At 42.3% G+C, this 12,080-nt stretch overlaps 1 protein-coding gene across 2 annotated transcripts in view; it reads left to right on the forward strand.

Annotated features, from left to right (window-relative positions):
* The window catches only part of gsg1l (gsg1-like), a 32,694-nt gene extending 26,320 nt beyond the window's left edge, over positions 1-6,374 (forward strand). For both annotated transcript variants that reach the window (XM_040042048.1, XM_040042041.1), the window contains 2 exons: positions 2,175-2,286; positions 5,224-6,374. In XM_040042048.1, coding sequence (XP_039897982.1) covers positions 2,175-2,286; positions 5,224-5,584 — 473 coding nt within the window. In that variant the 3' untranslated portion in view covers positions 5,585-6,374. The remainder of the gene's footprint in view (positions 1-2,174; positions 2,287-5,223) is intronic.
* Positions 6,375-12,080: the final 5,706 nt, after the last annotated feature.

A 12,080-nucleotide genomic window follows, 5' to 3' on the forward strand; every position in this document is an offset into this window, starting at 1 on the left:
CACAAGTGACACTTCTGCTCTGAATTATGTAAAAACCTCATGCTCATTCTCCACCAGGGAAAGGTAATTGACATTTTGAAAACTATTACACAGCAGAGATAAAAATCCAGGCCTTCCCTCTGCTCACGTACTCCAAAAACCAGGCGTAGCCAGCGAGGGCCGGATCTGTCTGTGGAGCTGTCAATCACACATCAGTAGCTCTGATCATTTACAAAAGACACTTGATGATTTGTTCAGTTTGACCTAAAATAAGCAACAGAGGTCACAGAGAAAAGAAGCCAGGGTCATTTTGCCTCAGACTTTTTACAGCCACAGAGGTTTTCCACTTACTTCTTCGTGCTAAATGCAATACATAATCTCACCAGCAAGTTGTGGCTCTACCCAAAGGCCTACTCGCTGTCTGAGAGCACCCAGGCGGCGTCCTGATTGGATGCCACCTATAGCGGTTGGCCTGAACCCAGCCACCTGATGAGGACTCCCACCTGTTTTACCAGGCTCCGCCTTTCCCCTCCCACCCAGCCAACCTTCTTCTTCAACCTTCTTCGTATACAAGGGCCAGCCAATCAGAGGAAGCTGAAAATTTAAACTGTGACTCGTGCAAATCTGCTCCAGTAGAGTTCAGGAATACAAATATGGAGTAGTAACAGCTTTGATTCACTAATAAATAAATAAAAAGTAATGGTGGGTGTCTTAAAGCTGATGAATATGGAGCATAAAGGACCCCCCCCCCCCACCCCCACACCCACACACACACACACACACACACACACACACACACACACACACACACACGTGATTGTGATGTATAACGCCTTCGTTAATGTCACATCGACTCGTTTGCGCCGCGGCGTTTTGACTTTGTTGCAATTCTGCTGACTGATTGTGTCGCTCTCTGTAATTGATTGGATGTTTCAGAGCGCGCTCATTGATTCAATTGATTCTGTATAATGACTAATTATGATCATTACATGTGTTCTGATTCATTACTGCTGGGCTGCAGTGATTTACTGTTGTTTTTGCTTTGTGGTAATTATGGTGGCAGACTGTCTCATGCTGAGGGTTTCTGTTGTTATGTAAGAGCAAGAAAACACACTAATGCCGTCCTCACAGGGTTTGAACTGACCTGGGACTAAAGAGGACTCATTAAAACAGGAATATTTAATGTGTTAAAGACATTTTGTCTAATGGTGATGCTTAAATGTGTTTATGCGTCCAGAAAAGTTTTTAAAAACTCAATTAGCCCCCCCAGAAAAGGCCTTAGAATAAATCGTGCTGTTACTTGATTTACTGATGGATAAATGAGAAGCGCTTGTCTGACCCTCGGTTTCATTTCGTCATTTATAAAGTTCCTGAACATTAAAGTCAAACACTGGACATTAGATTGTTATTTTTTGTCCTTAACAAGAGCACTTTTATGATCATTTAGTCCCCAGTATGGAAGGACGGAGACGGCGCTTATGTCACAGGTTTATTATCAGCTTAGAATAAAGTCTGTAGTGTTCATTTGTCTGACTCTGTGGGCAGTGATGCAGCTGACACACAGTCGTTCTCCTGCTCCTGTAAAGCTTTAGACACGTAACACACTGATCAGTGATCAATCATTGGTCGTGTTGTAATCAATCACAGGGATGAAAAAATGTCTGTCACAGCTGAACCTCAGAGATGAGTATCTGAGTGAAGAAGAGGCTGAAATGACTTTGAGACTCTAAAACTGAACTAAAATGTAACTACTGATTGTAATCAGATTACATTTAATGTTGAAATGTGTTTACAGACTGAGATTCAGTCATTAAAAATTAAGGTCTCCACATTTCACCGGAATCAGTCTCAGCGGCTTCACAGAACCAGATCCGCCTGAACGCAGTCTTCCTGCTCAAAGGGAGTTTTTCCTCCCCACTGTCACCAAGAGCCTGCTCAGAGGGGGTTGTTACAGCACATGCAGATCAGTTTCATATTATAGTTAAACAACAGTATCAGGCTACCATGGCTGCACAGGGGCACTGACTGTGCTGTACGGTGTGTAAATTTGGCTCCAATATTATGTTTTGATCAGTTTGTGTCTTAAAAGCCCTTTTTAATGGTTTCCATAATGAATTTGTTCACGTGTGTGTGTGTGTGCGTGCGTGCGTGCGTGCGTGCGTGCGTGCGTGCGTGCGTGCGTGCGTGCGCTGCAGGTCTTCTGGGTATGGTGGCCCACATGATGTACACCCAGGTGTTCCAGATCACAGTCAGTCTGGGTCCTGAAGACTGGAGGCCTCACAGCTGGGACTATGGATGGTCCTTCTGGTCAGTCCACAGCCCCCCACACACATTAACCCCTAACTAGCTTCACCCCAACCTTAAACCTGTGTCCATAATAATGTTTAATGTCTGTCAAAGATGTTAAAGTTCTTCATGTTATGGCTGCCAAATATTTGATATGAAGAATGGAATGTGTCTGACAGGCCACAGAGTCCATATTTATGTAAGAATTCAACAAAATGACACATAGATGTTCACAGACAGACGCATCACGTCTCCAAATACCTCGTTGTAATGACTGTTGGTGGAGGTGTGCAGCAGCCTGTCAGCAGGTGGTCTGCAGGTACGCAGGGAGCTGCTGTTAATAATTGTCTTTGCTCTCTGCTGAAAGCTGAGCTGCAGCTGCTGAGTTCCAACAAAGTCCTTTTTTGAACAGAGAGAAGAAGCGACTGTGCCTTATAAAGAGGTGCATAAGTGATACAGATGAGCAGAAATAAAGAAGCACAAACATGGATTTCATCCAAACACGAGTAAAGCAGGACAGAAGGAGGGAAACACCTGGAACGAGAACACCTGCTCCTGTTAATAGAAAGATTTTCAGTGTTAGTCATTTAAGCGAAAGCCTCCATTTACCACCACGAGGGAGCCATTCAGGATCGTTAAAGTGGAAAGGAGGATTAACCTCTGCTGGAACAGAAGGCCAAAACGCTCCTTCAGGATGAATGAAACGATGACGACGGACGCTTGATGTGCACTCAAACTTTCTGCTTAAAGCTCCACTGAAAGCAATAACCTTAATTTGATTTTAGCACGAGCGGTGTTACAGAAATAAGAGAAAACTCTTAATATGAAGACGGAAAAAAACACAAACAAAGCAGCTCTTCATCTGCTGGCAGGTCGCTGGCAGGTTTTCTAGCTCTGTGCTTTTAGAACAGTTTGTGCTGAAGACACAGAAAAGGCCGAGTGTTTTTTCACGGGGAAACAACCTCTGTGTCACGTTCAGACGAACTCATCAGGACTGAGCGTAACCCCTGTTACGCCTCTACTGTGAGGATCTTCTTTATGCTTTGCAGTAAGAGAAGTCTGTTTCATTTATGTTGTTAAAGACATTATAGTCCAAATTATTTTGGATATTTTTTAATAACCGCACCACATCTACCTCTGGTTCTTTGGTTTTCATTTGAATCATATTTAAAGACAAAGAAAAATCCCCTGAGAAAAGGCAGCGGAGGTACGGTGTGTGGCTGACGGAGCAGACATGCTCAGGAGGGATTTGGTGAGAAACAAAACTCAGGGAGGCAGTAAAAACTGCAGTTCCTCTAGCGCCCAGCAGGGGCTGCAGGAGCAAGTCCCCATAGGCTCCCATGTTAAAATGTCCAACTACAGCGAAACAAACATGTTTACAGTCTGATTTAAAACAAACACAGACACGCAAACACAAAATAAAAACAAAATTGTTGAGGCTTAAAGTTGGGGGCGTGGCCTTTTTGACTGACAGGTGCTAGCTGGATGTAAAGCGATGTCCTTTTAAAACGTTTAAAAATAAACGTCTGGTGCTTGGTGTGAAAATTCAGTGCTGGACAAATAAAAGCTGCACTATCCGAAAGGCTTTAAAGTATTTTACAGCTCTGGATTACCACTGCACAGTTTTTAGATTTTAGTTCTACTTGGTTTGTGTTTTTGTTTATTTTGTTTGAAATTCAGTTTAGTTTCAGTTAGTTTCTACAGAGGTTTCAAACTCATTTTTATTAGTTCAGTGTTAGTTTTAGTCTTTTTAATGATTACTGTGTTTGGAGGACATATGCCAAATATTCATTTTATACTTAATAAACATATCAAAGATTCGTCAGACTGTGATATTAAATGTTAACGAACTAAAACGTTGACTATAATAAGCTTGTAGCTCCAACAGTAATCGGGTGTAAAACTGAAATGTAATCAGTAAACAAAAGAAATAAAGAAACGGTGTCATCGACTGAGGGTAATTTATATGTTTTACGTTGCGGTGACTTGTTATATGCTTCACTGCGGTGCTATACGTGAAGATTTATTGCTGTAATTTCGTATTGTTTACTTGGTTTTGCCTTTAAACAGTTTCTCTGCTTCCTCTGAGGAACAGTAATGGTTCAGTTATAAACATAATCCTACAAAAGGGAAGGAAAAGTGATTGAGTTTATAGTGTATTATCCAAATTACATCACACTATGGATTCCTGTTGTCCCAAGATAAAAAAGTGATGGATTTTATGCGTCATTTCGTTTTATCTCGTGGTTTTCTTGCTCAGCATGTTTAAAGACCTTTGCCTGTTTTGTTGTGCTGTAGAGCATTTATTTCCCACACTGTTTGCTCAACATTAGGCTCTCCAGAGTCACCACACACTCTGAGGTAGCTGAGCATCGATCATCGTCCTGCTAACATTTGAAGGAATGAAGATGAAAAGCTCAGAATTACATTTCGCGGTCGATTTGGGAACACATCGGTGTTCCCCAGCAGACCTGGAGGCTGGGGGACTGAGCTTTGATGAACAAACGATGCCCTTGTTTGTTTGTGCTGAATCGAAAGATTATTTTATTTTAAATAGGAGCAAAAAAATCTATAAGTGTGCAAGTTCTCAGTCATTCAGTTCATGGTAGTTTGTGTTGGTAGAAGGTGAAGATGTTTCACCTCTCATCCAAGATGGTTCTTTAGACACAAAAGGTCGAGGGTCCCTATCGACTCCTAGTGGGCGTTGTTTCTGTCTATGTGGTCCAGATGATGGTTGGCCCACTCCTGACTATGTGAGTCGTCACATAACCCACGGTTTGAAAAGGGGTGTGGGTAATTACCGTCACTGGAGGTTAAGGGTAAAACCACAGGCCCAATCTATGTGACCTACATAAGTCCCGTTGCCTTCTTCTTTCAAGCTTTCAAGTAAAATTCTAATTACATTTTTCCAAAGATATATTTCATACTTATCGATTTCTTCTCTCTTATTCCACTCAGCATGGCGTGGGGATCCTTCACCTGCTGCATGGCCGCCTCCGTCACCACCCTCAACTCCTACACCAAGACTGTGATCGAGTTCCGACACAAGCGGAAGCTCTTCGAGCAGGGCCTGCGTGAGGAGCAGAACTACCTGGACCAGGAAGCTTTCCACTACTTCCGGGACCGTTCACTCCAGTCCATCTCCAGCACCGTGGAGGTCTACCCCGGCCACAGCGGCACCAGAGCCGGGCTTGTTGTCGGGGGGCCCGGCGCGGGCCCCGGTCCAGGTCCCGGACCGGGACGCGGGAAGATGAGAGCGGGGTCTGCCTCAATAGACTTGGGGGAGAACACGGACTCACTGGGGGAGGAGCAGTGCTGAGTCACACATTGGAATGAGGGGATTGACTGGGTTGGGGGCGTGGCTACACGATGAGGTGAACTGCACCTTCACATGTGGACCCGGCCGCTAGTTTGTCCACTGGAACTGAAAGCAGAGGCAGAACTTATTTTCTGTTTTAAGAGGACAACTAAAAGGCAGATTAAACATGGATTACAAAAAGAAAATACAAATGTTCTCGCTGTGTGTGAAGTGAAAGTCAGTGTAAAGTGTGAGAAATAGACTGTGGGTGAAAGTAGGCGTTCTCCTGCTTATGTTGAGGTGCTGTGTGTAGTATTTTAACATCAATACATCGTCACAGTTTTGAAAAATGGTGAAAGCCTTTGCTGAATAGCGACCCTTGTAGCAAGAAGCGGAAATTACAGTGGCCCTGAAGTCCAAAACACAGAAGTATTTTAGAAAATACAAGAATGTTTTCATTAAGGTTTCTTCTTTGTTACCAGCAAACACCCTTGAACATCCTTCTTGGACTTTCTGGCAAACACAAGTATGTGTCCGCCAACTGTTTAATATTATCCATGTAAAATAAAAAATATATATTTATTTATTTATTTATTTATTAAATAAAAGATTCTTGGGAGGAATTAAAGAATTACATTAAAATTATATAATTAAAATATAATAATTAAAAATCATCATGAATAATTTATTAATCATTTATATCAAATTAATTAAGAATCAAATGTAATTGTGTTTAAAACTAGATTTCTGATTGCGCTGCATCCCTCCTGAAGGAGATGGTCAAACATGACTGTTCGTGGAACTTTTTTTTTATTTTAAAAATCCAAGAAAAATGAATATTATCAAACTGTTGCTATGAAATGTATGAACAGCTGCATACCCTGTTATTGGACTATACACAGTATAAACGTTATTTGTGGTTTCTTCAGCAGTAACGATAATTTATTCACAGTTAATTTTTGTGTGTGTGTATGTGTGTGTTTTGCACCTCAGGGCCACCGTAGAGGAACAGCAATATCTAATTTAGCTAACATTAGCCACATATGCTACTTGTCATATCAGACCGAGTTGTACTGCTGACGTGCTCGAGCATGTTTGTCCCCCGGGTCCACTTCGATGGAGTGCGATCGCTTTGCAGTTGGGATGGTCGTGATTTTTAAATATTCAAATAGTCATTAAAATATTTAAAAAACGCAAACATGTTACACAACTTTCTTGTCTTAAAATTGTTTTCAACAGACACAACTGATGCAGTTTTAGAATAATTACTACTCATTATTTGTTACATTTTTTTTAAAAAAATGTAACAAATATGTTACTTAATTACTGATTTCTTATCACTTTCTTTGTTGTGGGTGCTGGGCTGTGAACACACTTTACACCACAGGCAGTATAAAGATGAACGTAGTTACTGTGACACCACCTGTTGGTTTTTGAAGACAGAGAGGAGGTATTCCTAATACAGAAGCCCCGCCCACCTGTTGTTCAAATCTTCTTTTTTTGGTTTAAAAGTTTGTTTCAGATCTATGATGGGCGGAGCTGAGTCATGCAAAGCTGCTGTAGTAGGGTCCAATGAGCAGAAACAGCCAAGCTAAATATGAAAAAAAAAACATAATAGTTTGAGTTCACTCCTTCCTGCGTTTAACAGATGATAAATCATTAAACTACATCATCCCAGCCACATTTATTTGGCCCAGTAGTGAACAAGCCTGCAGTAGACATGCTATTAGATTAACACACTGGCTTTGTAGCTCATGTGAACTCTCGATTTTCCAGGTCAAATCAGTCCCTGGAGAATCTCCCGGGCAAGCAAGACTGCCAACCGATCAAGCATGCTCCAAGACATGCTTCTTTGTGAGCCTCAGTATCTCTTATCTGATGTAGTCTGCAGAAAAATGAGGCGAAGTTTAGCGAGAGAGAAACAGAGAAACTGTGGGAAATCAAGAAAAGCTGGCCTCAGGACAGGAAGCAACAGAGATTATGATTATTTTTGGCCTGAGTCAGATTAAAATGAAATACCACACGTTGCACTTTTACAGGTCGTGTTCAGGCCACATCCTGTTGCTGACGCTGAATGTGGAGCTGGTGTTTAAACTAAAATCTTGAGCGCTGAGGGTTCAGTCCAGTCTTTTCTTTCATTTCTTTGCCTCCATCAACCACCAGCTTCCAGGACTGACAAAAGAAGCCACTGAAGAAGACCTGAAGTTTCTTGAGTCAGTGTTTGCAGATACATATGTTAAAATCTCCAACTTTACTGCAGTAATGCACATGTAACCCAGGCTTTAGGCTGATAAATTAGTCCTCCACCATCTGATCCAAATGCAGCAACTTCTGGTCCCCAAAACAGTCCACAAGTTGGCGACATTCACCTTTTTTCGATACACATGATTTAAAAAAGGTGCTTTATTTTACTTATGAATTAATGCACTCTATTATTTTTACTAATTACAGTTATTTTTCCAAAGAAATTCTCAGTTGAATGTTAACATGTTAAATTTCACTAGGAAACACTTTATGGATAAAGATCTACTGGGTAAAAGAAGCAAGGAAACACGATGAAAACACCTCGGTACACATAAAACTGTAATATTGGAAAATTGTGCATAAAATATCAAAGGTAACAATGTTTCTTCTGCAGAATAATGTCCATAAATTAAAGGTAGAGTGTTGATAAAACAGCTGGATAAACATTTTAGATTCAGTCATCGCACGGATGCTAATCCGAGCCTGCATCCGCTCAACTCGCCTGTTTTATGGACATGGTGAGCGCTGCCGTCCTTCATCATCATCACAGCTTTCCTAACTAATGAATGTATCAAAGGAGTTATTAACAACTTTTAAAACTCCATCTTCTCTACATCACGCATGTTAGCAAGAAGCTCGTTTACCTGCTAATGCTCGCTGTGTGTCCATACAAAGTGCAGGTGGTTACTGATCTCAGAGCAGTAACAGCTGAGCCAGAGGCAGTTAGCTCTCCCATCAGTTTACAGTAAAAACCAGCAATGTGCAAACCACAAAAAGCTGCTGGAGACCAGTCCAGTCACCACTGAGACAGATCAGTTGGTGGAACTACTCAGTGCAATCACCAAGCAGCCGTGATTTTTCAGAGTTCAAAGGAAGTTAGCGTCCTATTTTTAATAACTGACCCATAATACACATACCATACATAAAAAGTGCTGATAAAGGCTGTGGAGACCTTACCTGTTTCCTTCAACGTGTGTCTGACTGGGAGGTTAATAATCTCTCTCTCTCTGGGACTCCATTTATCCTGATTTAACTCGCTCAGCTAATCCTCCCTCTCTGCATGTCTGCCGGCCATCACGCTCCACAGAGTCCATTCATCACATCAGATGTTATGGATCAAAGCGAGTCTAATCAACACGTCTGTAAGATGTGGGCGGGAGAGAAATCCATAAATGCAGGTCGGCGTGGCGGAACAAATCAAAACAGTTCAGGTAATAATGCTAATTAGTTTTTAAAATTGGAACTCGGGATTTCATGCACTCGGATTAGTAAATTTGCCCTCATATTATTTAATTTTCTCCCTTGAATGAATCATTAGAGTGCACATGAACAGCCTGTGTAAAGAGATATTAAAAGACTTATAACAGCTGAAGGTCTAAAAAACAGATTTTAATGTCAGTCAGTGAATTAAACATGGAGATAAAATTCATTGATTTAAAACAAATTCAATATAAATGATACATTGTACTTAATATTTAATTAAAAGATATCATAAATATTTAAGTAAATACATTCAATGCTAATTTTTTTTTTTTTTTTTAACAGACACCGGTGTACAGAGGACTCACGACCTTCCACAAACCGACCGTTTTCAGTCAGGCAGCTTTAGACGTTCTGTTTGGATTATGTTGGCCCCAAAATCTCAGCCAAAACAATCCTCGCTGTTTCCAATCCATGCGCTTACATAACACACACACTGGGCATCTTCAGGCAGCGCTACACTGTTAGTCACCTGTTCAGACGAGAACAGTCACTAACAGATTATTTGTTTTTTTTCTCAGTTTTCTTATCTTAGTTGAGTCATTTCATCAGATAAAATCCAGAGACTGTATAAAGAAGATGGACATAGCCACCGTGATGTCATGATGTCTGTGGGGAAATTCCCGAAGGCCAGAAAGAGACTTATGGTCCTACGGAAGTCTGCGGTTAGAGGGCAGCTCTGGTTCTCTGTGACATCAATAAAAAAACCTTCTGACTTTATGGGCTGAATCCCAGGTCTCAGAACAAACTGAATAAAACATGAACTAATATCAGAAAATCATCACGGAATATGGAGCTGCCAGGCAGGAGGAAAAGAGTGAAGATTCATAGATGTAGTCAAGGAGGACATGGAGAAGATTGGTGTGGCAGAGGAGGATGCTGGGATACTTCTTCACTTCTCAGTAGTACATGGGGGGTGTGATAGGCTCGGGAGCCGCCACCAGTACCCTCCTAGGCTTTCCTCAATTCATGTTCAAGCCATTCACCTTTATCTACTAAAAAAACACTGTCAACCCGAAACCCTGTTGGTAATTGACTTCATCATGCGACGATCAGTTGACCCAGCTGGCATCGGTGTGCCCTGGCACGAAGCGCGTAATCTCACTGACTTGGACTTCGCAGATGACGTCGCCCTGCCGGGCTCGACTCAGGAAGACCTCCAAAGGTTGACCGCGGCCCTGCAGAGGGAGGCGACGAAAGTTGGATTAAGAATCAGCGCCAAAAAAACCAAGGTACTCCGAGTTGGCTCTGCACGTGCCCGCATTCCTGTCATGATGAACCAACAACGTGCTGAAGAGGTGGAGAATTTTACATATCTTGGCAGCATCATCTCGAATGACGGGGTCTCTGATCGGGATGTCGACGCCAGAGTAGGGAAGGCAGCTGGTGTCCTGCGACGTCTCCAACCTATTTGGAACTCGACCTCCCTGAATGTTAGGGTCAAGATCAGACTACTGAACTCTATCGTCTTCCCTACTGCACTTTACGCTAGTGAAACCTGGCGCTCAACAAGTGCAATTATTCAACACCTGAACGTGCTTCAACAACGTGGCCTGCGGCGAATCCTGAGAATTTCCTACCGGGACCGAATAACAAATGAGGAGGTCCTACGAAGAGCAGGCACCCGCCCATTAGCCGATGTTGTTGCAGAAAGGCGCTTCCGCTTTGCGGGCCATATTTCACGCCTACCCCCTCATCGCCCAGCTAAGATTGCCATGACATGGCGTCCACGCACTGGCAAGCGAAAGCAAGGCCGACCAAAGACCACATGGCGTCGAACATTCATGGACGATCTGAGAACTGTCGACATTGCCTGGGACGAAGCTGAAGCAGTCGCTGCTGACCGACATCGATGGAGATCACTAGCTGCCCGATGCGCCGCCCGGCGTAGGAGGAACTAAGACTAAGACTAACCCTAAAATGAAGACGTGGGCACAGCTAGTGAATCACAAGTTGTGGGGAAAAATGTGGCTGGTGAGTGGTTTCTGGCTGTCACTGGGTGAAAACATTGGGTGGTTATAAAGAGTGTGCTGCACCAGTCCGGTCTTCAAGTCTGACGTCATTAGCCGTGCCTGGGCCCAAACACTGCTGCAGGTCCCTGAGTCAAATAATCACTGCAGCATTACTGAGAGTTGAAAAACTGTCTGAATTCTTTCATCTGTAATCATGGGTATCCTTCACTCTCATTGGTAGCTGCTTCAGTCCTCACCTAAAGTTTACAAAAGTTTATTTCACCCGTAGTCGCTTATCAGGCTTTATGATTGGATGATGTATTTTGAGATATAGGCCATTTCAAACAGCAGCATCATCTAAAAAAATTAGATTTAATAAACTGCTGGCAACTCGGCTGCCCAGTGACCATTACTGAGAGGAAAACATCCAGTGATATATAATCTCACCGACACACTGATAGAATCATGGAGCTACCCACACAGTCCAAATATTTAAACATTTACTCACTTTCTTATTAAAAATGTCTAAAACCTTGGAAGCATTTTATTTGCTGGAGTCTTACGGATGCTTAGTATCTGCCTGCTGGATAAAAGGAAAGTTATTAAACTTCTGTTCTGCTGTGTGTCTCCTCTTCTTCCTCAGTGGGAATCTGCTGCTGCTGAGCTGTTTTCTTAAAATGGTTGTTTGGTTCAGCTGATTAACTAAATTGGCTAATTAAGATTTTTAAACTCTGCGCAGCTTTACTCTCAGAAAAACATCCAGTCTCATTCACCCAAACATTGCATGAATGCAGCAAACATAGCTGTTAATAAAAGGTGTGCCTGCTGGAACAGGCGGTCTGTGAAACCAGCAGGTACTTATATAATCAATAGTGTGGCGTAATCAATACTGATCAGTGCAATCACCTGTTTCTGACATCTTCACCACTCAGAGACATGCAGAAAATAATAAGGAGGAGACAAGCGCTTCATTTCCAAACCGTCACTTCAACAATGGAGCTGTGATTAAAATGAATGGCTGGTGCTGTTTTTGTGTTTGTGTGCAGCAATCAGTCTCTTTG

This window comes from Simochromis diagramma, unplaced genomic scaffold, assembly GCF_900408965.1.
Source record: "Simochromis diagramma unplaced genomic scaffold, fSimDia1.1 OVJJ01000321.1, whole genome shotgun sequence".
Lineage (NCBI taxonomy): Eukaryota > Metazoa > Chordata > Actinopteri > Cichliformes > Cichlidae > Simochromis > Simochromis diagramma.